Source organism: Aedes aegypti, chromosome 3 (assembly GCF_002204515.2).
Source record: "Aedes aegypti strain LVP_AGWG chromosome 3, AaegL5.0 Primary Assembly, whole genome shotgun sequence".
Taxonomy (NCBI): domain Eukaryota; kingdom Metazoa; phylum Arthropoda; class Insecta; order Diptera; family Culicidae; genus Aedes; species Aedes aegypti.
Window position 1 is genome coordinate 119,647,332 of NC_035109.1, and position 27,002 is coordinate 119,674,333.

The 27,002-nt window shown below is 36.6% G+C and overlaps 1 protein-coding gene across 1 annotated transcript in view; it reads right to left on the bottom strand.

The window, feature by feature from the left end:
• Positions 1-22,586, bottom strand: part of LOC5572146 (mitochondrial import receptor subunit TOM40 homolog 2) — a 31,109-nt gene extending 8,523 nt beyond the window's left edge. Inside the window, exons 1-2 of the mRNA XM_001660173.2 lie at positions 22,240-22,586; positions 21,392-21,720 (exon numbers count right to left, since the gene is read on the bottom strand). Coding sequence (XP_001660223.2) covers positions 21,392-21,720; positions 22,240-22,560 — 650 coding nt within the window. The 5' untranslated portion in view covers positions 22,561-22,586. The remainder of the gene's footprint in view (positions 1-21,391; positions 21,721-22,239) is intronic.
• Positions 22,587-27,002: the final 4,416 nt, after the last annotated feature.

Below are 27,002 nucleotides of genomic sequence, written 5' to 3' on the forward strand. Positions count from 1 at the left end.
ATTAACATTTTGTTAACAACATATTACATTTCATTTGCCGTAGCAGTTCAGTTATTTTTTACAGGTGAGTTGATGTCACCTGCTTATAAGAGAAAAAAAAATTGTTTTTAATATACTTAACCTAACTTAACCTAAACATATAACGCATTAATCGTGGCAATAGAAGATTGTAACGATTTTTGCCTGAAATTATTAATGATTGTATTTGACATTTGTTCCAATGTTTCAACATTGGATATTCTATGCAACTCATTGGTACTATACCAGGGAGGAAGCCTCAGAATCATTTTCAAAATTTTATTTTGAAGACGGGGTTGGTGGTCCGATGGCTACCGCTTCTGCTTCATATGCAGAAGGTCATGGGTTCAATCCCAGGCCCGTCCCTTTCCTCGTACTTTGTAGTTGTATATCTCTCACTTGCTTCTATCTTCCATTCTATATATATCACACTCAAACTATTCGTTCATAGCAAACGTTAGAACCAGAGACGGACAAGAAACCGTTTCCCTAACGCTTCCATTCTTCCACGCGCACGCCTTTCTTACGCCTGATACATAGGCAGTCTGCTAACCACAAAAAGCAAACCTCTCTGCCATGCCTTTCCCTCAATCCATACACTCCCGCATGAACTGACGTGGATGCAGTGGAATATACGGTCTACGTGGGAGTCAGTTCAATGCATCATCAATTCCTCCCCCTTCCCCTCATTGGTCTGCATTCTGACGTGGCAGGTGCCATTGTTGCCTAAAAATAGAAGATCACCAGCACTTATACACTGAGGATGCCTGTTAGTCCCAAGCAGTCATTCGGTTGGTTCCTTGTGTAAGTGCAGCTGATCTGGCGATACTGGAGTGCATCCACGGGCGGCCAATCAAGCTCAAGCTCAAGCTCAAGCTGGATATTCTATGCAACTCATTGGTACTATACCAGGGAGGAAGCCTCAGAATCATTTTCAAAATTTTATTTTGAATTCTCTGCAGAGCTTTCTTCCTGGTATTACAACAGCTAGTCCATATTGGTACAGCATACAACATGGCTGGCCTGAAAATTTGTTTGAATATCAACAGCTTGTTCTTAAGACAAAGTTTTGATTTTCTATTAATAAGGGGATAGAGACATTTTACATATTTATTACATTTGGCTTGAATGCCCTCAATGTGATTTTTGAAAGTTAAATTCTTATCTAGCATGAGCCCTAGATACTTAACTTCATCTGACCAATTTATTGGAACCCCTCTCATCGTGACAACATGTCTACTTGAAGGTTTCAAATAAAGAGCTTTTGGTTTATGTGGGAATATTATTAGTTGAGTTTTGGAAGCATTAGGAGAAATCTTCCATTTTTGCAAGTATGAAGAAAAAATATCCAAACTTTTTTGCAATCGACTACAGATGACACGCAGGCTTCGTCCTTTGGCGGAGAGGCCTGTGTCATCCGCAAACAAAGATTTTTGACATCCCTGAGGTAGCTCAGGTAAGTCAGATGTGAAAATATTGTATAATATTGGTCCCAAAATGCTGCCTTGAGGAACACCAGCTCTTACAGGAAGTCTTTCAGATCTGGAGTTCTGATAATTAACCTGAAGTGTACGATTTGACAGATAACTTTGAATTATTCTAACAATGTATGTTGGAAAATGAAAATTTTTTAATTTTACAATCAAACCTTCATGCCAAACACTGTCGAATGCTTTTTCTATGTCTAGAAGAGCAAGACCAGTAGAATAGCCTTCAGATTTGTTGGAACGGATCAAATTTGTTACACGTAAAAGTTGATGAGTGGTCGAATGTCCATGGCGGAATCCGAACTGTTCATTGGCAAAAATTGAATTTTCGTTGATGTGGGCCATCATTCTGTTCAAAATAACCTTTTCAAAAAGTTTACTGATGGAGGAAAGCAAACTGATTGGACGATAGCTAGAAGCTTCTGCAGGATTTTTGTCTGGTTTTAAAATTGGAACAACCTTAGCATTTTTCCATTTGTCAGGAAAATATGCTAATTGAAAACATTTGTTAAATATATCAACTAAAAATGATAAGCTACTTTCTGGAAGTTTCTTGATGAGGATGTAGAAAATTCCATCATCGCCAGGAGCTTTCATGTTTTTGAATTTTTTAATAATAGTTCTCACTTCTTCCAAATCAGTCTCCCAGGCATTTTCGAAAACGTTCTCTTGATTGAGAATATTTTCGAACTCCTGAGTAACTTGATTTTCAATTGGACTAGTAAGTCCTAAATTAAAATTGTGCGCACTTTCAAACTGCATAGCAAGTTTTTGAGCTTTTTCGCAATTAGTTAGTAATAATTTGTTTTCCTCTTTCAATGCCGGTATTGGCTTCTGAGGTTTTTTCAAGATTTTCGATAATTTCCAAAAGGGCTTAGAGCCAGGGTCCAATTGAGAAATTTTATTTTCAAAATTTGTGTTTCTTAATTGAGCAAAACGTTTCTTGATTTCTTTCTGCAAATCCTGCCATATAATTTTCATAGCAGGATCGCGAGTGCGTTGAAATTGCCTTCTCCTCACGTTTTTAAGACGGATCAAGAGTTTAAGATCATCGTCTATAATCACGGATTCAAATTTTACTTCACATTTTGGAATTGCAATGCTCCGGGCTTCAACAATGGAATTTGTTAAAGTTTCAAGAGCATTGTCAATATCAAGTTTAGTTTCTAAAGAAATGTTAACATCAAGATTGGAGTCAACATACGTTTTATATATATTCCAGTCGGCTCATAAATAATTGAAAGTGGAGCTGATAGGATTGAGAATCGCTTCTTGAGATATTTGAAATGTAACAGGGACATGATCAGAATCAAAATCAGCATGAGTAATCAGTTGGCTACAAAGATGACTAGAGTCGGTTAAGACCAAATCAATCGTAGATGGATTTCTAGAAGAGGAAAAACATGTGGGGCTATCAGGGTATTGAATTGAGAAATATCCTGAAGAGCACTCATCAAATAAAATTCTGCCGTTGGAATTACTTTGAGAATTATTCCATGATCGATGTTTGGCATTAAAGTCACCAATGACAAAAAATTTTGACTTATTGCGAGTCAATTTACGCAAGTCAGTTTGGAGCAAATTAACTTGCTGCCCAGAGCATTGAAAAGGCAAATAGGCAGCTATGAAAGTATATTTACCAAACTGTGTTTCAACAGAAACACCTAAAGTTTCAAAAACTTTAGTTTCAAATGATGAAAACAGTTGATGTTTTATACGCCTATGAATGATGATTGCAACTCCCCCACATGCCCCATCAAGTCGATCATTACGATAAACAAAAAAGTTAGGATCTCTTTTGAGTTTAGATCCAGGTTTTAAATACGTTTCGGTAATAACTGCTATATGCACGTTATTAACCGTAAGAAAATTAAATAGCTCGTCCTCTTTACAATTCAGAGAACGAGCATTCCAATTTAAAATATTTAAATTATTATTTGGATCCATTAGAAAAACGTAATCCAATAACAATTTGATTTGTAAATTTTACACCTACTTGGACTGCTTCAGTCATAGTGGTGGCTTTGAACATTGCATCAATCATTAGATTCAATTGTTCAGTTAGAAAATTAAAATCAGAGGCAGACATGTCATGTGATTTCCCATTGGAATTTCCGGTAGACGAAGAAGCGGAGTTACCTGTGGCGGTAGGGTTTTTTCCATTTGATTTGAAACAAGTAGAATGGGTACCCATGGATCGAACAGGGGAGGAGTTCGAATTTCCTGCTACGATATCGGCAAAGGATTTACCGTGGGTAGATACATTCAAAATAGAAAGATTCGAACGGCTACCCGACGGAATAAAATTAGTTTGTGAATGAGCATGATTATGATCTTCCTGATGGGTATGATTCATGATCAAGCGATCGTTAGCTGAAAAATGAGCATTGTTCGATACTCAAATTCCGGAAACGACCGTTATCGTAACGGATATTATCTTTCATCTGCCTGGCACGAGCCTCAATGACCTTTTTGCGTGAAGGATAATTCCAAAAATTGGACTTATGGTTAGCCCCGCAATTACAACATATGAATTTGGTGGTATCTTCCTTCACTGGACAGACGTCTTTAGCGTGAGAAGAACCTCCGCAAATCATGCATTTAGCATCCATGCGACAATTTTTTGTACCATGACCCCACTTTTGGCACCGACGGCACTGAGTGGGGTTCTGGTAATTTCCTCCAGGTTTCTGGAAATGTTCCCATGTCACACGGACATCAAACAAAAGTTTTGCTTTTTCTAAAGCTTTAATATTATTTAGTTCTTTTTTGTTAAAGTGAACTAAATAAAATTCTTGAGAAAGCCCTTTCCGAACAATGCCAGATTGGGTTCTCTTTTTCATAATGATTACTTGGACTGGGGAAAATCCAAGTAAATCATTTATTCCATTTTTGATCTCTTCAGGTGATTTATAGTCACTTGAGAGACCTTTCAAGACAACTTTGAACAAACGTTCAGTTTTGTCGTCATAAGTAAAAAATTTGTGCTTCTTCTCTTCAAGATGTTTGAGAAGAAGCTCACGATCTTTAAGAGTTTCCGGCAAAACGCGACAGTCTCCTTTCTTTACGATTTGGAAGGAAACCTTGATTCCCCTAATGGAGTTCAAGATCTCCTGCCTAAATCCCCCAAATTCGGAACAACTGACCACGATAGGCGGCACTCTTTGCTTCCTCACTTGAATCAAAGAGCCTGGGCTAGAGGCTGCTTCGATTTGGTGTTCGGAAAATTTGTCTAGAGCATCGAACTGATTGCTCATTTCGATACAATTATTCATTTCACCCTTGGAAGAAAGTTCGCATTCCGGGGAAGCGTCCTTTCTTCCATTCTTGCCACGTGTAGTGACAGTTTTAAAACCCACTTTTTTGGAAGGAAGTAGTGAATTCAGAGATTCACCCTTCCTTTTGTTTGTTGTTGATACCATGTTTAATTAATAAACGAAAGAAGACGTGACCTTCGAAAGGTATTTTCCCTAGACGGTGTCCAAGAAGGATTACCACCGCTAGCTTTCGCCAACGGGTCCAACGAAAAATCGAAGGCACGGGTCCAAACAAGGATCGTAAAGGGATCAATAGTAGAAAAAATAGTACTGAAAAGTACTGTTTTAGTAGCACTGAAAAGTACCGTTTTTAATTTTAGCACTGAAAAGTACTGTTTTTGTAGCACTGAAAAGTACTGTTTTATTGCTTTAGGTAGTTTTTAAGAAAACTTCCAAGAGCAGAGAGAATTCGTGTACGCACAGCACGAAGGTACGATGCGCACTGTCCAGCTTAGATTTGGTGCATCTTAACGCCCTGTATCACACCAAAAGAAATGGACAAGATGAATCAACGCCCTGGAATATTTATGTGACGTAGAACTGCTAGTTCTTAACGCCTTCTAGGACAACAATTGTATCTTAAAAACTGTATCAACGCCCTGGAGTAATTCGACCTTATCCTATTCAGATTAGGTGCATCATAACACCCTGTAGGACATCAATAGAAATTATCAAGATAAATCAACGCTCTAGAATAATTTGACCTTGTGGTCTTTTTAACGCCCTTTATAACATCAGTTGAAAATTCCAAGCTGTATAAAATCCCTGAAGAAATTTTAGTAAAATTATTTTACTTTATTTTATTAAGATGAAATTGTCAAGATGTATCAGCGCCCGGAAGCAATTCAACTTTGTTTCATGTAGTTCAGCTGAATGCACTCCATGACATTGATTGAAAATTCCAAACTGTGTTAACGCCCTGGAGTAATTTGAGCTTTTTTCACGTAGATCAGGCCATCTTAACGCCCTTTGAAATGTAAGCTATATCAACGCCCTGAATAAATTACACAGTACCTCTCTTAGATCTGATGCATTCTAACGCCCTGTATGACAACAATAGAAATTGATAAGATGTATCAACGCCCAGAAGTAATTCAACCTTGTTTCATGTAGGTCATCTGCATCTGAGCGCCGTTAAAACAGCGCTATAAATTACAATATGTATCAACGCCCTGGAGTAATTTGACTTTGTCTTACGTAGATCAGCTGCTTCTTCACGGAGTTCTGTTTGATCTTTCGACCTTGACGCTTGCTTTTGCCGGAGCGAGCGACGAGGGCAGGATCAAACATGTCGCGCGTCGATCTCGTAAGTGAAAAAGTGGCGTGATCGGGGAGTTCGGTTGGAGTAAGTTAAACAGTGCCGCGATCGGTTCGTTCTTTTTGATCTTTCGACGACCTTGACGCTTGCTCCTGGGCAGTGCGTCAAGAAAGCCCGAGCTGTCGTCCGTGTTTTTTTTTTCGGGTCGCGCGCCTATTTTTTTTTTCTGAGTGCTAGCCGAGCAAACGAGTGAAGCTGAAAGTGGATTGTGGCTGCTCAGTCAAGGATAACGGATCAATTGGTGAGCTCGTTTCATGCTACTATTTCTAATCTATAAAATATGTATGACTGCACATTTAATCGTTACAATGGTGGGATGTAAATATGATGTTTCAACAAACTATGGATGGTTCGTCACTGTGAGTGTCGACACAAACTCTGATTCATGATTTATTTATGTTTCACATTTTTTTTTCAGAACACCCCTTATATACCTTTATTTTTATAATTAAAAAAACTTTGAATGGTTCGACACTACAAGTGTAGACTTGCGAAAGGTTCACTTTATTCAACAAACTTTGGATGGTTCGCCACTGTAAGTGTCGGCATAAGAATAAGAGTGTTCTATAATGTCCCAACCAATTGAGTCTTTTGTTTCTTTTCAAATGAGTAAAATATAATAACACATGCTTTCGTACTGACAGCTGTAGGAATGTTACATTTAGGTATTTGTTCAACAAACTTTGAATGGTTCGTCACCTCAAGTGTGGGCATAATTTTCCTCTTCATAGAAATTATATGAACAATTATATTTACGTTTAAGCATGTACATATCTCACAAATCATTGTTTATCATGGTCTAATCGCTTATCAAAGTGAATCCTTTGACCCAACGATCCTCCCCATTAACAAACATCCCTCCCAGTAACCTTTTTGGAGATGCAGAGGCGAACACGGCTATGCTTAAACAGCAGTTTTCTCCCAAACCGTTCCTTCATTTTGTCAATGCTGATAAACGGACGTTTGTGTTTTTCTAGATTTCTTGATCGATTCTTACTAGTGCTTTGAGCTGAATCAACGCTAAGGAGTAATTGGACCTGGTGCTGAAATTTTTCTTTATCTTATTGGGATCAGAAATTGTAAAGATGTATCAACGCCATGGACTAATTTGAACTTGTCTCCCGTAGATCAACTGCATCTTAATGCCCTTTAGGATATGTTTTGAAAATTCCAAGCTTTATAAACGCCCTAAGAAACCTTGTGTCAAGTAGATTCGGTCATCATAAAGCCCTTTAGGATTTCAATTGAATATTCCAAACTTCATTAGGGTACCTAACAAAATTTTACCTTATCCTACTTGAATCAGAGGTAACACTTCAGTCGTCGCGCTGTTTTTTTTGTACAACACTGTTGAAAAAACCTCGCTTTTCGTTCACAACGGCAGCGTGGTGGTTCTGACGGTGGCAAACCGCGCGACGACTGAAGGTTAACGCCCTGTATGACATCAATAGAATTTGTCATGCTGTATCAACGCCCTGGAGTTTTTTACCATTTTTTTATCTTTTATTTAGATCAGGTGCATCTTAAAGGTGAAACTCAAACGACGCCAAACCTCAAATCTTGAAGTGCACAAACATGAAGAACCGATCATCTGTAACTAATATTTTTAGTTTTCAGCTAGAACCGATATTTGGTTCTCCAGATTTGTGATCTTGAACATTTGAGGTTCTGCTTCGATGATCTTCACATTAACGCCCTGCTGACATCTGTCTCATGTAGATCAACCTTAACGGTTTATTGGCTATCGATTGAGAATTACAACCTGCCCTGAAATAATTTGATCTTATCTTACGTAGGTCTTTGGAAAGTCAGATACATCTCAACATCATGTAGAATATCAATCGAATTTTTCAAGCTCTACCAACATCTTGAGTTAATTTGCCCTTAACTCACGGAGTCTTTTAAGAGCTTTTAAGCTTGTTTACGCCTCATAAGCTTATAAATGTTTATTGTTATGGTGTTAATTTTCGATTGTTTTCCTACAGGGCGTCAACAGTATGCACCGTTGATATAAACACGTGGCCATAAAAAGGGTCGAACATAAATATATAGATCAAAAAAAAAAAAATCTATGGACAAAAAATCACGAATTGGAGGTATGGAGTTGTAAAACTCAAAAATTAAATGATATGGCTTATGGACAGTCCCTTATAACTTTGTAGAATTCGGGAGTCCTTGGAGATCCACTTGGAAGTCAATGAACGATATGCTAAAGAAAAAATCTTGAAGGCAATTGCAATCAAATGGCAATTGTTGGAGAATTCTTCGTAAGTATACGAAAGAAGTCGACACAGATTCCAGTGAATTAAATCTAGAATTGCCCCATGGTATATAACTCACCTTTAATGTATAGGAAACAAAATTGTGTTGTAATTATGACATACACTTGTTCATGAGTGAAGGACGCTCCATATTATTCGTATTATCTGAGACAACTCACCTTGGAATTTCTTCAAACGCTAAAAGTTCCAATAGTAGAGGTATTAAGCACGACTCAACTACATTCAACCGCTCGAAATTCAAGAAGCGCAATGAATGTACATATTATTATTATTTTTAATTTGTGCTCCTACAGTTGCGGTATCCGTTGGAATATTTTATCGTAACTACCGCAACAAGTGAGAAACATTTAAGCATTACATCCGCACTACACGGTCGATGGAATCGTCTGGTGAATGATGAGTTTCCTCGCATAAAATGCTATTTTTAGAGTTCGTTTGTACATTTCGGTTTCATCCTGTTTACTCGTACAAAGTAAGTTGAATCAATCCGCAGCAGCTGTCAAAATGTACCAGTTATGGCTATAGTGGTTCCCTATTTGGACCTAAGCGAATTTTTGAAAACTTTCACATTTTGAGTATTTTTTAATGTTTCAACTTCAAGATATATTTGATATCTTACTGTTTAAACACACAAAGTGTCTAAAAATTTGAAAATAGTTCAACTATCACGTATGACGAAATAGCGAACCATTATGTCCGTAACTGGTACACCTACCTTATATGTTTGACTGTGAAATTTGTCGTCGCTCCCTAGTCAGGCAACACAAAATTGCCTACGATTCGCACAAAGTGGATGTCTTTGGGACCAACACATCAATTTCCTAATCTCATCTCATGCTAGAAAATTTGCACTTTTTTTGCACCGATTTTGGCCGCCCGAGAAAAAATATTTCTTAAACATATATGGGAAGCCCTATAAATATGACAAAAACGTAAAATAAAAGCTTTTAACCCATATTATGTATGAAAAATATAGAAACATTTGATCGCTTTGATAATCTTATTGGTCAATATAAGCCCACAGAACCAGCCAGGTTCCTTTTGCAATTGTTAGGCATTCAGATTTCTGCAATATGTGACAAGAAACATACAATACCACATGAGCGATAATTTAAAAACCTGAAACACGCAACATGAAAAGGTATGAGGTATCAGAAAACTTCATTTTTTCAAGGATACACCGAATACAGTTTGTGCTCATAACATGAATATTTCTATTAATCCACATTTTTGGATTATGCGAAGGGAAATCATCGAAAAACTGTTGATAGTTTGGGAGATTTGTTTATTGTTGTTGCAAATTGAATTTTACCAATAACGTGATGCCACAAAAAATGTTATGAATCTCATGGCATAGGTTTGTTAGTTTAGTCAAAGATGGAATAGTAATGGAAAATTATTTTCACTCATAGTATAATGATTCTAAAACATATTCTCAGACTTCAATAATGTTTTAAAGATATGCATAAAGCTATTTAAAAAGATTCAAGATCATGAATTTTTCAAATACAATTTGACACAGTTCTCATTCTCATTCTTTTGAAAGCGAATTACCGAACATGCGAAAAATTGTGTAATCGGCCCGTCAAGATATTTCAGAATATTCCAGGAACAAGAAGACCAATATTTAAATAAGAGACATATTCTAAAAAAAAGAAAAGATCTTTGATAACTTCTTGCAAATATCAAAAAAAAAAACAAAAAAAAATGTTATCGCAATTCAAACATTTTTTATGTTCAGAAATGAAGCTGCAGGTAGAGGAGTTTATAATTAATGATATTTGATCACCTCTAAGAAAATCCTACGGTAACTTATAGAGTTATCTCTGCGCAAACCCTACTCAGAAGATGTTTTAAGTCACTTATAATATTTAGATCATGCTTGCAAAAGATAAAATAATGAAAACATAAATGGTGAGGTATCGTAATGGTGCTTCAATAAAAACTAACAAATTTTGAGATGTGACCAATCCCAGTTCTTCACTTATAATAGTTTTCGTCATTTATTTGAACGTCAGATGTTGAGAGAATTTTTCGTACAAATCGGTTATTTATTTTCAAAGAAAGTTTAAAAGTTAAGTATGATGTTTCAACCAGTTCAAGTTATGATCAACAAATTTAGGTGGCCACAGTAATATCAGTAAACACTGGTAACATAGCAGTCATCTAAAATTAATCGGTTTATCCATACAACCACAAGATTCCATTGAATTTTAAGTTCGATTAACAGCGTTCCATAATTGATCCTTTATAATCAAAAATAAAAACGTGGCACTGTTCCTTTGGAGATGTTTTGCACACGGTAGAGATGATCTCGTACACGGTAGATGTGGTAGATTTTAGGACAAAATTCTTGAACTGAACAATGTTCAAATTTATGTACTTGATCTCTTTGTTTCACATTTCAATTTAAGTGGAACACAAACTGAACTCTTGCAATTGCATATTGACTCTAGTGTGTTTGTAAATACCATTCAAGTACATATTTGTGTAAATTTCTCAATAAGATGACCTCATCAACGCCTGGGTGTAGATGCGCCCTATGGATTATAGTAACGCCCCTCTCAAGCAGGGACGACTTAGAAGCTCAAATTTTACGACGACAGGGCTGTCAATAAGTCGAATAACAAAAACTTTATGAAACTGTATGATTCTACGCTTTTTAAAAGGGAGTCTAAGTCGGCTTGGAAATTTTGAAAATGTTGCCACGAATAGGAAACGCAAACAGCTCAGTCTAATTATCGTTCGGAAGCCTAAGTAAATAATTTTAATATATTTTTCACTAATTTCGCCTTTTCTGATTATGCTTTATATTATTTTCCGCCTTTTGTTACACGTCTAAGGCAGTCTGCCTTTTGAGTTTCTGCCTTTTGTGATCCGCTTTTCGTGTTTCCGCTTTTTGTTAGGGTACCGTTAAAGCGTAAATTCATTGAAACTTGTTGTCAATGTACCTCGCAGAAAAGCTTAAGGCCGCACGGGACGTCATCATAATCACCCTATCCATTTGAAGAAGCAAATCTCAAGAACCACTCCATATATCGACGTGAAAATGTATCACTATGATTCTATATATGTAGTGTACAACCCAATAAATTGTCAGCTCCATCGGTTCACTAAAACTCGAGATTTGCTTCCACAAAGTTTTGATGATTATTGTTAGAGTGAGACAAAAGATAGGGAAAATAACACGGTCTCCCGTGTCGCCTTAAGTGTTCCTTGTAGGATTTACAACAAAAAATATTGTTCTATTTTCTTTGTTTTTGATAATAGAAAATGATTGGTGTCAAAACGGATGGAATTTTTACCAAAAGTATATGTAACTGAAATCTAAGATAATATTTTGTATGAACTCCGAAGTTCCATGATACTATAGTAACATATTGATGCAGAAAGAACCCATTTTTTCCTACCTTTAGAAATCACAAATATTTTTTTTCGTAGATTTTTTTTATCGATAACTTTGTAGTACTGTATTGCAGAAATTTTTTAGGGAAATTATTGTTGTAAAATTTGTAGTGTAAGATTCTAATCAATTTCAGATTTTTTCAGGTTTTTATTAAATCCTGATGAACTTTCAGAAAACAGAAACCATACGTATACGTCAATTCCGTTATCTTATTTTGGATTCTTTAAAATGTTTGTTTTTGAAGTATGGAACGATCTTTGAACAAAGTTCTTCAAACCGTTCTCTAGAGGTAAATTACAAGTTCGCTAAAACCTCTTAAATGAATTTACAAATAAAACAAATTGCTCAAGAGGTTCCATCAGAATCATCTTCAAAAGCCTTTAGAAATTCAGCCCTCGTATTGCGCAAAAATTCAAACCAAACATAAGAATTCTGACAATAATTGGTAAAATTATTTCTAGAGAAGTGTTTCAAGGAAGATCGATACAAATTTATTTATGAATATTTTAATTGATCCTTTCCCCTTCCCCCCTATTTTGCAACATGTTTCTTTACCACTATGCTAGTTTCGAAAGCAAAAGTTGGAAAACTGGGGTTTTTCAACAAACCTTCTTTGAAGATTCGAAGGAAAGGGACATTTAAAGAAGAGTTTTCTTTTCAATTCTTGAATAATCCGAAGATTTGCATCAAAGTTTGTAGAATAAAAAAACGGAAGAATTTTTGACGCAATTTGTGATGCATTTTTGAAACATTTCTTACGATTTAAGGAATAATCGAAGTTTCAGCGAAATATCTCAGTATTAAATTTGGTAGCATCAATGATTTTTTGGAATGGTATGTCCATCAAAAGGAATTAGTTTTGAAAATATGAACAAGACTCACAATATTATTTGGCTAATATCCAAGAGATTTGCAAAAGTTCTTAACTGCCCATAACTGCAAAACAGTCACATTCGACATTTTTGACGAAATGGAGTTAATACCATGGAGAGTCATGAAATGATAAATACTTTCGATCAACTAACTGAAATCTGTGAGATTGTTCTAGCAAATTCGAAAAAAATACCAAGTTGTTTTGTCACATTAGTAATTATAACCGCATAACAGTCACATTGAGATTTTAAATGGGTCTCGTAATGTGATATCAATGAAATTTCTATCAGAATTATTTTTTGACAATTCACCTAGTATGCGATATGAGTTGTACAAAATATCAGCTTAAAATAAGCAGTTTTAAGTTCCTGGTAATTTTTAGAAATTTTAGTGTCCTCCCATACTGCCATAAAATGCACACTTGGTATTCCATTTACTCAATGCCTACTTTTGTCGAATGTTACAAATATGCAGTTATGGGCAGTTAAGCCACCCTTCAATATTCATTGAGAAAATTGATTATACTTAAATTGTATGAAAAATACAGAATTGGAAAATAAACAAATATTTAATGAAATAATAAGTTTTCTTAAACATATATAAGATAACCAATAAATTTATTCAAGCAAAAATACTCAAAACATTCAATCAAAATCAATGAGAGAATTTATTGTTGGAATAAACAATATGGTCGATTTTGTTATATATTTTTCACACTGGATTTCGGAAATTAAATTTTCAGGTTATTGAAGCTTTTTTGTTCCACGGTATTTTTTGCAAAGGAGTTGTCGATACCACAAGAAGCTACTTCTAATAGTAACCAATCGATCGACAGCCGGACGGTTAAACTTTCGGTTGTTGCGCAATTCACCGAAGTCAGAACCACCACGCTGATGCTATGTAAGACAAGCGAGGTTTTTTTTTCTGAAATAACGTGACTACTGAAGAGATTTTTGAATCTTTTTATTTTTTGTTTTTTTTGGCATAAAAAATTCTAGGAGAGGGGTTTGGATGATTCCCCCTTCTCCTACCACACTGTTTTCATTGATGTTACATGATATTTAAAAAGAAATTTAAAGTAGGATTTATCAAACAATTTTTTGATGCAATCCGTTAAGAATATCCGATATAATTTGGTTGAAATTGCACGATTAAATTAAGATTAAATCGTTTTTTTTTTCAACATGCTTGCAGTCCTTATACAAAATTCTCAATTCCTCTTATATGGCAAAATACAATGCTTTTCGAAACCATCAATAAATAATTTGTTCAAGTTTTGTTATACATATGAAGTTTGAGTTATGTGGCAAATAAGGCAAGCTGACAAACTTGCATGCATGTTGACTGAAATAATCAAATTTTGTATTTTCCGCAGTTAATATCTCAAAAACTAAACGTGCTATGATATTTTTAAAAACGGCGATGGATTCAGCAATCCTTTATTTAGTAAATAGCGGTATTTTGGTGCTTGAGACAAAACATGCCGCAGTGTAATCTCTACTGCAGAAGTAACGTAGCTCATATAAGATATAGATCAACGGCAGTGTACGTTCTTCTGAAAGTAAAAAATTGTTGCAATACTGAGTATTGCAGTAATCAAGTGAAAAGCGATATTGGTTGATGGACGCATTTTGTTTCACTGGCTAATGTTTTGGCCTTGTAAGCATGAGGTCCCTTGTACTATTTTCCTAACTTCATGACATAAGATTTGCAAAATTATTTGATTTTTTTTATACTTTTGACAAATTTCACGTGTCGAAATAAATGAAATAAGAAGCAGGGCCTTCAAATGTCAGTGAATTTCGATTCAAATGAAATTTGAAATTTGGGAATTTCATTGCCCTCTGAAAAAAATATAATTGTTGAGCCTGACTATCATTCTGATGTAGTTGGCAATGCTTTTCAAAACTAAATCTCCAATAAAAAATAAGAGAACCAACTTCTGTTTTGACATTTTGAGCAGATAGATCATTTATAGCTTAATTTTTGATCTCGCCCTAAAGGCCATTTGTTATCAAGTGTGTAGATTGTTGTAACAGAGCTAACGAAATAACTTACACGTTTTTAACGATGCTACAATGAAGAGAGATCCTCCTCTATAACCCAGTGTTGGTAGTTTTCATCTTGTTCTATTCATTTGCAACGAAAACAACGATATAAATTGACGCTTATATTGAGCTGTTCGGTAATCCAATCCGCATGGTTATTAAATTAATTAACTCATTAGGGGTCGTCCATTAATGACGTAGCTTTTTAGGGGGGAGGGGGGTCTTCACGAATTTGTGACGATGTGTGACGAGGGGGAGGGAGGGGTCGTAGCTAGTGGACGTAGCATTTTAAATCATGTCGGTAAAAAAAAGGCGCAGAAAAAAAGCATACAATTATTTTTTATCAAACTTTATTTTTGTTTGACTTATAAACTTGGGTTTTAAAATAATGATTCAGCTTCAAAACATTCATATGACAAGATTGAAAAAAATCTAGAAAATTTTAGATTTTCTTGATAAACGCAATCAAACAGATTTTTTAAAGCTTTTAATAATTATGTAAATATTACATTATAGTCGTGTCTAAATTAATAAATTTATAAATAAACAAAATCAAAGTTTAATAAATTAATTAATAAATTAATTGAAATGCTTTAACTACTTGAACAATATTTTTTTCTCATTTGTTAACAAGTAATAAAGTTAGCCGTTTTCAAGAGAATAAAATATGCTCTTTTTGGCAAATATTACATGAAACAAGATATTTATTTCGTGTGTTATGCACTCAATGTTGCAGGAGATCTCCACTCAATCAACTCATCGATTTGTTTAGATGTATCAATGCTCTTGATGAAAAGCCTGAATATTAATGAGGACAACAGATTTGAGTGTTATCGAAATTGCCCTATCGTTCAATTTAATTGATAATTCGGTAATTTAAATATTTTTTTATTATTTAACTGTTTTATTATAGCTTGTGTAAGTTTATTTTAGTATGAGGGCCGATAATAAAGTTCAGCTGAAAAATTGTTATAGATCAATAATTTGTATAATAATCGCTCAAATTTTCTGGACATTCTAGATATATCAAGTGCAATCATTTCTATATCTGGCCACTGATTGCTAAATGGATTTTTTTTTTTTTTTTTTTTTTTTTTTTTTTTTTTTTTTTTTTTTTTTTTTTTTTTTTTTTTTGTATGGTATTCAGTTGGAGCTGCCTGACAGCTTAACTTGTCAAGGCTGAACCCTCGGTCTGGCTTTTGCCAAGTTTCCCCTCTACCAGGACCAATACTCAGACGGACTAGGCAATGGCGCCCACATGAACACTGTTTTTTTATTAGTATTGTGACGTGGTAGTTTTTGAAAAGTACCCATATTCCCTTGCTTCTGAGAAAAGGAAGCATTATGAAAATCAGCAGCTCAATTAGAATTTGTTTGAAATAGTAGTGTAGAATTTGTTTGAAATAGTAGTGCATTACTAATACTGTCTAGTCGAAATGGTTTTGAATAATTTGTCATACAAGTGCTATTCTGATTACTATTGTCTTTTACGTAAGATTAGAGTCTTAAATGTCAAGTGTCGTCAAGTCTTAACAAAATTAGGCTGTTTAGTAGTAGTTCTAGTTAATTTCATTTTTTGTTGTTAAAAGTATTTATTGGTCATTACGTTCATATATCCTTAAAGAAAAAAGTCGCTTTCCTTGTCTGTTCAACAATTTTTCGAAACTAGCAAGTGTACCCTAATGATCGATCTCAGCGTCTTACTTTCCATAGTCATTTTTATAGTGAATATTGAAGAGTAAAGTTACCTTAGGCTTCTATTACAGTCTCCTACAAGATTCACTTTTCGGTGGCAAATGCAATGCTTCACAACGCCTACTTTCTACTTGTAAATTTTGCGAAAATGAAGCTGGAATTAGATTATTTATACCGCTGTTACAAAAGAGGTATTTCTTATTATGGCAATGTAAAAACCATATTAAAATAAGATTGTCGCCACTTATTTCTACTCAGTGAATCTACTAGTCATTTTCCTAAGAGTTCCTAAGCATTCCCTACGTCGTATATGATAACGATGTATCTAGCTAGCTAATAGTAAGAGTGGCTACGGATCATTCTGGTTAGCAAAAGGCAAACTGAACGTCACCAATAGTATTAATGTCCACTTCGAATAGATTAATTATTTGAAATGGGCATCAATTCTATCAATGACGCAGAATGTCCGTTGGATCACATCCGAGATATTATTGCGTCTATGCCATATGAATTATGACGCGGCTTTAAGCAAAAAATGCCAAAATGTGATACCACCACTACAGGTTACGCCTTTGGTTTCCATCATATGGGCTAATGGATTATGCCCTCCCATCGCGGCAAGGTCGCATAACCAAGGGGAGGGAATAATGACAAAGATTCATTTAGAATTAATATATTTTGTTGTTCATTTTCATTGAAATCTATTTCCTAACAAAGAATAATAATAAAAAAAACAATCCTCCAAAAACAAAATTTCTGTTCGATATACTAAAAAATATATTGTACCCTAACTCAACAGTAACGAGCTTCATCAATCCAATCAATTTTTTTCACATTTTCTGTAGTAAACTTGTTTGTCATTGTGACAACAGCAAAAGTAATACAATTCAGCCTATATGAAACTGGACACCTAAATTATGTAACAGGAAATATGTTTATTTGAAACTGGTTTTTCAAATTACTTCTGAGCGCTACTGTATATCAAACTGTTAGATTAGATTATCCTTACATTTTAGTCAGTAATTATTATCAAATTTTGTATTGAAATTCTGAATTCCAATTTTTCGTTTCAAGCCAATCGCTGAGGAAAACAAATAAAAAAAAATATTGAAGGGGGGGGGGGGGGTGCTTGATATGCTACGTATTTTTCAAGGGGGAGTGTCAGCATTTGTGACGAAATGCTACGAGGGGGGAGGGGGGGGGGGCGTCAAAAATCAGTAAAAAAAATGCTACGTCATTTATGGATGGCCCCTTACGCGTGGTAAAGATGGACAAATCATGGGTGAAATTATGAAAAAAATCCACGATCCCAGCCGTGGATTTTTTTCATAATTTCACCCATAATTTGTCCATCTTTACCACGCGTAATGAGGTTATTAATTTAGAAAACAACGAGCTACACACTCGGTTACCAATCGTGCATTTTCTGTAAACACGGCATGCAGTAAAGGTTTTCTTCCCGGTGGAAGTTGCAGCGTGACGTCATCGTAGATTAGTTCATGTTGACTTTGCCAAACAACTGGAAGCAGAAAAACAAGTATGACATTTTTACAAACTGACACGATGTTGGCTTTCAAAAATGAACCACAATAAAAGCTGTTAAACTTGTATGCAAGTTGATTTAAATCGTTAAAAAATAATTTACAACAATTAATGTCTCAGAAACTAGACGTGCTGGGAAAATTTAAAAAAAAAGTAACCTTAAATTCAGTTTAATGTGGTTGTTCGGACAAACCATCTACATATACAGCGTTATAGCGCCTCCGCCATGGCAGGACATCAAATAAATCGCTCTTGTTTTATAACCAATCAAATCAAAACGTAACCAATGGGTCCGGCCGTGCGCAATCATATTTTGTGTTCTTTTTTTTTTTGCAGAAAACATTTATCCCTTTATTGCTAATAGCACACTTTTCCAATAAAGAACACAATTTATTCTGGAGACACAATTTACTGCATAGAAGGTAGCTTCTAGACCTGCTCTTCGTGCTAGTCAAAACAACTCTGACCTCGAACTTGAACTTTTACTTTCTACGCACCGATACAGCTGATCTCTCAGTGGTCGGCTAGTGAGAAAAAATATACATGGAGCCGGTTCGATCGGCGGTGTTCTGGTACAGTGCTGTCGGTTAATATAAATTTTAACAACTACTGAAAAGCTAAACATTACATATAATTTGCAATTGGATTAGATGGACAAATTGATGTGAAGATTTGCGAAAAAGTTACACGTCTTCTCAGTGAGAATCGAACTCACGACTCCCTGATCTCTAGTTAGGGCACGTTACCACTACGCCATGAGAGGACTCATGAACGCAGAAGTTAACCTGAATTCGATTTCAGCTCAATAATCACGTGGTTCTTTTTCGCAAAGTGCACCTCTTTCGGTAGAATTAGATGCCCATCCAAACACAACGCATTCTATTTATATCCAATGCCTAGCACAATTTTCAATTAAACAAACTGCGATGATCCCCGCGTGACCCCGCAATTATTCATACACATATTAAAAGCGTATTGATTGAGGAATAGCATGATGCTAACATTAGCAGCTACTACTTGCAACTTTACAAGATATGCACACTCTAATTTGATGTGAAAAAATCAGAAAATCGTTCGTAAATCTTCAAAATGGAGAGCTGGCGCTTCAGTGTCTTCGGCAAAAATGTGTATTTTTACAGCACCTTAAACATTGTAGAACATTGTAAAAATGTGAAAATTCAAATTTAGAAGTTATGGAGAAAATATGAGTTTTAAGGGGATACCCATCATATTTACCCCCTAACTTCGTCAGTGTAGGAGATAGAGCTTTCTTGTCTTCGACAAACTTTCATGAAATGATGTCGCCTACAATACTTCCTTAGACAGTTTTCAATTTTGACAATAATTAAAAAAGTTGATATTTTTTCTCAGTGTATATTACTTCAAGTGAATTTTTTTTCAGTGTCTAAATTAAGTACTCAACAAATGATGAAACTTTGTAGAACATGTCGAAACGCTAAACCCAATTATTTCAGCACAAACACACATGTCCCACTTTTTTTGATTTCGTCCCACTGTGGATCGTGCTGAATATTCTCCCACTTTTGCTCCTGCATCAAAATCTTGGATTTGACGACGACTGGTGCGATGAGGCCAAGTGGGTCAAATCGTCGCGAAATAGCAGAAAGAATGGAACGCTTTGTGGGAGGTTCGGTGTCCAAATGGATGTTGGAGTCGAAACGCAAAGTGTCAGGTTCCCAGCATATCCCTAAAGTTTTCACGGTTTCATTGGGGCTGAACTCTAGTGACGACTGAGTGCCGATTTGGTCATCCTTCAAACCCTTGAGTACTTCGTGCTCATTCGAAGTCCATTTTCGTAATTCGAAGCCACCCTTGGTCAGCAGTTCACTCATCTCCATTCGCAAACAAATGGCTTCTTCCACTGATTGTGCTCCTCCGATAAAGTCGTCGACATAAAAGCTTCTACGTAACGCTGGGCCACCGAAAGGGTACGCATGGCCTACATCATCTGCCAGCTGTTGTAGGGTGCGTTTTGCGAGATAGGACGACGGTGCCAAACCATAAGTTACAGTGAGCAGTTCGTAAATTTGTACTGGGGAGCTTTCAGAAAAACGAAAGAATATGCGAACCAGCGATCTGTCGTCGGGATGCGGTACGAAAATATGATCACGCACGGACGGACCCATTGGTTACGTTGTGATTTAATTGGTAATAAAACAAGAGCGATCGATTTGCCGTCCTGTCTCGGCAGAGGCGATATAACTACTATTTTATGTATCTAAAATGCAATACAGTAGATGAGCATACAGGTAATAGTGTACTGGTGTATATGTAGATGGTTTGACCGAACAGTGGTATATGGGTGCTTCAGATAGAAGACACTGTGTGTCGTTCATACTTCCAACATAAACTCGACTCATCCTCCCAAAAATTACAAAGGCGAATGAACGAGACACTTAATTTGACAGTGTTTGACATGCTGTAGTGTTAAAAAAATTTCCCTTATAGGCATAAGTTCACACTTGCATTTGTCAATCATACAAACACCTTGCAGAGCAATATAACATATAAACAGCGTGCAATCATAGCAAGGGAGCTCCAGATAACCATGCTAAATTCAATCATTTTAGCACTGAAAATATATGTTTTTTTTTTTTTTAAATAACAAAATCGTTCTTTTGACATACGAAGTTATTCGTTGTTTTTGCGATCAAACATTTTCGTAGCATTTATATTACCATGCTTTGCAATAAAATTCGATCTCAAAATCGAAACTAAAAATTACTATATTGTACCAAGTATTTTGTAATCAAAACTCGTTCAATTCGTATATAAAACGAACGTTGAAACACATCACGAATAATTCGTCAAATATGTACGAATTATTAGAGCTTATGTGCATTTGACGAAATGGGTTTGTGCTTTTCACAAAAGATACGATTCGCTGAGAAGAAACGATGTGCAGAGCAGTAGCTTATCAAAAAATAATTCACTGTTTTGTGATCCATGGTAAAATTGTATTAAGTGCATGGTAATACCATACTAACACGGGCCATAATTTTGACAGTGATACCTACATGAGTCGATGTTCCATGACTCGATATCGACTCATGGAACCATACTTAAAAACAAAATTTCATAATTACTATGATGGTCCCTAGAAGCAGCTTTCCAAAGCATTGCTGTTCCATGACTCGATATTTCCATGAGTCGATGGTCCCTTCAATATCGACTCATGGAACTTTCACTGTAGTATCTTATGCTTCCAATTAGAACAGTGGAAACCGTTCTGGGCAGAAAACACAGTCTTCTCGTTAAACGACCCGGAAGCTGTACCGCTCTCAACAATCCCCTGAAGGAAAATCAATCGATGGAACAAGTTCAGTAGGTAACGGTCTTGCATGTAATAATGACCAATATCAAATAAAATCTTCCCACACGTACCTTGCAGCGATTGCCATCTGAGCATTGGTGGTGTCCCGGTACCACTCGTATAGCAGTTCCGCCCCGAATGCCAACCTGTCGTTGTAGCTCATGAGGTGATCCAGCGTGACCCGGCAGGACTGGTGGGTCGGATTGTAGCAACGCAGCGTGGTGGTGGTTCGCGTCCCTGTATGCTGCAGCGAAAGCTTATCAATCAACGGGTTCGAATGGGTTTGCGGTTTCAGCTGAATACTCATTTCCGTGCAGATCGATGCCACCGGCCGATACAGAAGGAAAATGTTCGAAGTAAGTGTGCCTGGGTTTACGTCGAAGGCGAGTATCGGGGTTTTCTGAGGATAACGTATGCTAATTAGAGGATTTCTAATAAAGCAGTGGTTTTCAATTGTGGGTAAAAAAGGTAAATTATATACTCCAGAAAACAGTGTGCCTCGTACCCTCGTACTGAGCGCACACAATTGTTGTCTGTTCTCGGAAGTTTTTAAATCTACCTAAAGCCTCTCTCAGTGCTCCTTTTGTTATACATAATGATTCCTTTTAGATCTTTGTTTGAATCCATTCCTACGGTTTTTCGTTGGATCCGTTAACAAAACCTAACGGTGGTAATTCTTCTTGGACATCGTCTTGAAAAAAAAAATCTCTTAGAAGGTCTCGTCACTTATTCACTTAAAATGGTTGCTATACCACAAAAATGGAAGGGTGAATATAAATTTAAATTTCCTTTCAAAAAGGGGGTTTAAAAACTGGTACTAAACGTGGCAAAAATGGAAGAAATTTTTCCGGAGTGCAAGCTTTCTTCCAAGGGTAAAAGGTTGAAAACCACTGTGATAAACCAATCAAGCCCAACTTACCAGAACGGTATCGCTGCATTTCCGGTGTAATTGCGCCCCAATGCGGAAGCCGGTGGGTGTTATATGGCTCAGATGCCAGCTAGCTCGTATGAGACGATGCACCGCCAATGTTTTGGAGGCGTTCAGTTGGAAGCCCTCGAACCATTCCGGCCTCAAGTCGTACGTGCGTTGGTGAAGGCTCGAAAAGTCTCCCGGGTTGAGGGCATGGGAAATGCCTTGCACCGTGATTAGCGGCTTCGGAAAACTGGGTCGCGGTTTGTTTTGGTAGCCTCCCGTCGGGTAGCAAGGTTCTTCAAAACAAGCGTTCGCGTGGGGTGACATATCGGTGGCGCGCGATGGATCGATGCTACCGGCTTGCTTCGATTTCATAATACAGTCGACTCTCCACATCTCGATGTCGAAGGGACCATAGGGGGAGATAGTGAGAGATCGAGACATAGAACACATTTTTAATGAATATTAGGTTGAAAATCACTCCATTGCTCCGTGTTGCTAGTTAATATTTTAGAGTTTTTGACAAAAGTTTGGACATTTTTTATTAAATCCTTTTGTTTTAAATCTATTTATATTCGAAGGGGCCTACCTTAGCCGAGTGGTTAGAGTCCGCGGCTACAAAGCAAAGCCATACTGAAGGTGTATGTGTTCGAATCCCGGTCGGTCCAGGATCTTTTCGTAAAGGAAATTTCCTTGACTTCCCTGGGCATAGAGTATCATCGCTACCTGTCACCAGGGTTGGGAAAAATCTTGAAATTCACTCTACAGTAGCCAAGCAAAGCCAATCACAGTCAGCGAAGCCAGTGAAACTCACGCCCATCGCTGCTGTAGGCAAAAAGCCTTGAAAATAGCAAAACACCCGTTGCTAAGGGCAACCCAGAAATACTGTAGAAAAATGTTCTATTTCCCGCTGCATTTCCCGCATTTAGAGCCTTCAATGACACTCATGATTTAGAAAATTCGTCCACCCAACATAGGCTACTTGATGAGATTCACGTTTTTGAACTACTGTACTGGAGAGCCACGTGATTTTCGCGAAAATTCAAGCCTACTACTATTACCATTCCCAGCACTGCCTGTCACACGATATACGAATGCGAAAATGGCAACTTTGGCAAAGAAAGCTCTCAGCTAATAACTGTGGAAGTGCTCAAAAGAACACTAAGCTGAGAAGTCGGCTCTGTCCCAGTGGGGACGTTAATGCCAAGAAGAAGAAGAAGATATTCGCAGCTAAATGTACCACATGTGATACAACAATACTTAAAAAAATAAAAAAATACTGACTTGAGCGCAAATTAATGGAAATTGCGTCAATTTTCTCTTAAAATATCTGTTTTAAATATAAACCTGAATTTTATAAAAACATAGCATCCTCTATTGCTTTAAATGAATAAAGCATGTAAGAAACAACCAAATTATGAGCCTTGATATCTGAATTTGTTAACAAGATTTGCTTAAAAAGAATACTTGCAGAACTGGCTTTTATATCGTCAAGGTTATCGACTGAAAAACGCCGGGGCGTTATCAGTTGAGCTGTCACGTCCTGTCCTAGGTCCAACGCTGGTAGAGTGACGATCTTGGTGACGATGATGATTCTCTTTTCAGTTTCGTCGTCGAAGTTTTCCATTTAAGGCTAAGTAGCCCGTCATTCGTTTTGGCAACAATGATGACTTCTCAGCTTGCATTTCAAAGTGATAAAAGTCAATCTTGATAGTTTGAATTGACTTGAAAAAGTATCACTGTACGCGCTAACATGCATGAAGTATGCTGATACTTTTTCAGCTGAGTCAGTGCAAAACCAACTGATTTTCTTTAAATCGAAATCGTGAGATGGATTAGCAACAATCATCAACGACGCGTACAAATTTCAATGACGGCCTACTTCGCCTTAACAACGATGATTGTCTACCCTGTCCATGAATTCATTTTGGAGTCCTCCTACCTAACTAGTACGACGTAGGGGAAAAGCACCCCAGTGAACACACGATCGTATATAATAGGATATAATAGTACAAATGTGGAGGCGATACACGTATATATTGCATGCAGCTTAATGGCGCATGTACGTATATCGCCTCCACTTTTGTACTCATATGCGCTGTCGTATACGAGTTTGTGTTTACTGGGACTAGTTTTCGACCTACAAGAATTCTGTGTCAATTTTCAGATTTTCATTCAAAGTAGGCCAAAATCGTATGGATAGGTCGAAAATTAATGCTGGATCAAAAAATTGGTGCTTTTCCCCTAGTCTAGTCGAAGGATGCCACGTTTGCCACAAGTTTTGTCCACAAAACTTTATGCTTGTAAACACCGAAAACCATTTAATCTGTCTTTCTTAACGCCCTTGCTACGCGTCCGTCTATAACAGTATTTTCAATAGTGTGAATTTCGTTTACACGTTTGCAAGTTCCGTAACGTTAAGTAAGCTGATTAAATAATGTGTAAAAGTTCATCAAGTGCTCTAAAATTAACGAATTCCAAAACGAACTTAAAAATTCATTCACGAATTTCATGAACCTCTGCACCCTTTTGCATGAAACGTTAAACTACGGATGCCGTCGATCCTTTTTGAATAAATTGAGAATATTTTCGAAGTCCTGAGTAACTTGATTTTCGATTGGACTAGTAAGTCCTAAATTAAAATTGTGCGCGCTTTCAAACTGGATAGCAAGTTTTTGAGCTTTTTCGCAATAAGTTAGTAATAATTTGTTTTCCTCTTTCTATGCCGGTATTGGCTTCCGAGTTTTTTTTTTCAAAATTGTAGATAATTTCCAAAAGGGCTTAGAGCCTGGGTCCAATTGAGAAATCTTATTTTCAAAATTTTTGTTTCCAAATCAGCATGAGTATTTAATTGGCTACAAAGATCACTAGAGTCGGTTAAGACCAAGTCAGTCGTAAATGGATTTCTAGAAGAGAAAAAACATGCAGGGCTATCAGGGTATTGAATTGAGAAATATCCTGAAGAGCACTTATCAAATAAAATTCTGCCGTTGGAATTCCTGTGAGAATTATTCCATGACCGATGTTTGGCATTAAAATCACCAATGACAAAATTTTTTGACTTATTCCGAGTCAATTTTCGCAAGTCAGTTTGGAGCAAATTAACTTGCTGTCCAGAGCATTGAAAAAGCAAATAGGCAGCTATGAAAGTATATTTACCAAACTGTGTTTCAACAGAAACACCTAAAGTTTCAAAAACTTTAGTTTCAAATGACGCCTATGTTTTATTCGCCTATGAATGATGATTGCAACTCCCCCACATGTCCCATCAAGTCGATCATTACGATAAACAAAAAAGTTAGGATCTCCTTTGAGTTTAGATCCAGGTTTTAAATACGTTTCGGTAATAACTGCTATATGGACGTTATTAACTGTAAGAAAATTAAACAGCTCGTCCTCTTTACCTTTCAGAAACGAGCATTCCAATTAAAAATATTTAAATTATTATTTGGATCCATTAGAAAAACGCAATCCAATAACAATTTGATTAGTAAATTTTACACTAACTTGAACTGTTTCAGTCATAGTGGTGGCTTTGAACATTGCATCAATCATTAGATTCAATTGTTCAGTTAGAAAATTAAAATCAGAGGCAGACATGTACGTTGTCTGATGATTTCCTATTAGAATTTTTGGTAGACGAAGAGGCGTAAATAGTAGGAGTTACCTGTGGCGATAGGGTTTTTTTTTTCATTTGATTTGAAACAAGTAGAATGGGTACTATGAGTATGACAAATATGGGAGGTATTGGAAATTATCTGGTAGGGAATACCTCAGTTTGTTATTCAGTAGTTATTTTCTTCTGATCGGGAATCGGCAAAGGATTTACCGTGGGTAGATACATTCGAAATTGAAAGATTCGACCGGCTACCCGACGGATTAATATTAGTTTGTGAATAAGCATGATCATGATCTTCCTGATGAGTATGATTCCTAGCGATCGTTAACTGAAAATTGAGTATTGTTCGATACTCTACCAGGGAAATTCCGGAAACGACCGTTATCGTAACGGATATTATCTTTCATCTGCCTGGCACGAGCCTCAATGACCCTTTTGCGTGAAGGGCAATTCCAAAAATTGGACTTATGGTTAGCCCCGCAATTACAGCATATGAATTTGGTGGTATCTTCCTTCACTGGACAGACGTCTTTAGCGTGAGAAGAACCTCCGCAAATCATGCATTTAGCATCCATGCGACATTTTTTTGTACCATGACCCCACTTTTGGCACCGACGGCACTGAGTGGGGTTCTGGTAATTTCCTCCAGGTTTCTGGAAATGTTCCCACGTCACACGGACATCGAAGTTTTGCTTTTTCTAAAGCTTTAATATTATTTAGTTCTTTTTTGTTAAAGTGAACTAAATAATATTCTTGAAAAAGCCCTTTTCGAACAATGCCAGATTGGGTTCTCTTTTTCATAATGATGACTTTTACTGGGGAAAATCCAAGTAAATTATTGATTCCATTTTTGATCTCTTCAGGTGACTTATAGTCACTTGAGAGACCTTTCAAGACAACTTTGAACAAACGTTCAGTTTTGTCGTCATAAGTAAAAAAATTGTTGTTCTTCTCTTCAAGATGTTTGAGAAGATGTCCGCGATCTTTAAGAGATTCCGGCAAAACGCGACAGTCTCCTTTCTTTGCGAATTGGAAGGAGACCTTGATTCCCCTAATGGAGTTCAAGATCTCTAGCCAAAATCCCCCAAATTCGGAACAACTGACTACGATAGGCGGCACTCTTTGCTTCCACACTTGAATCAAATAGCCT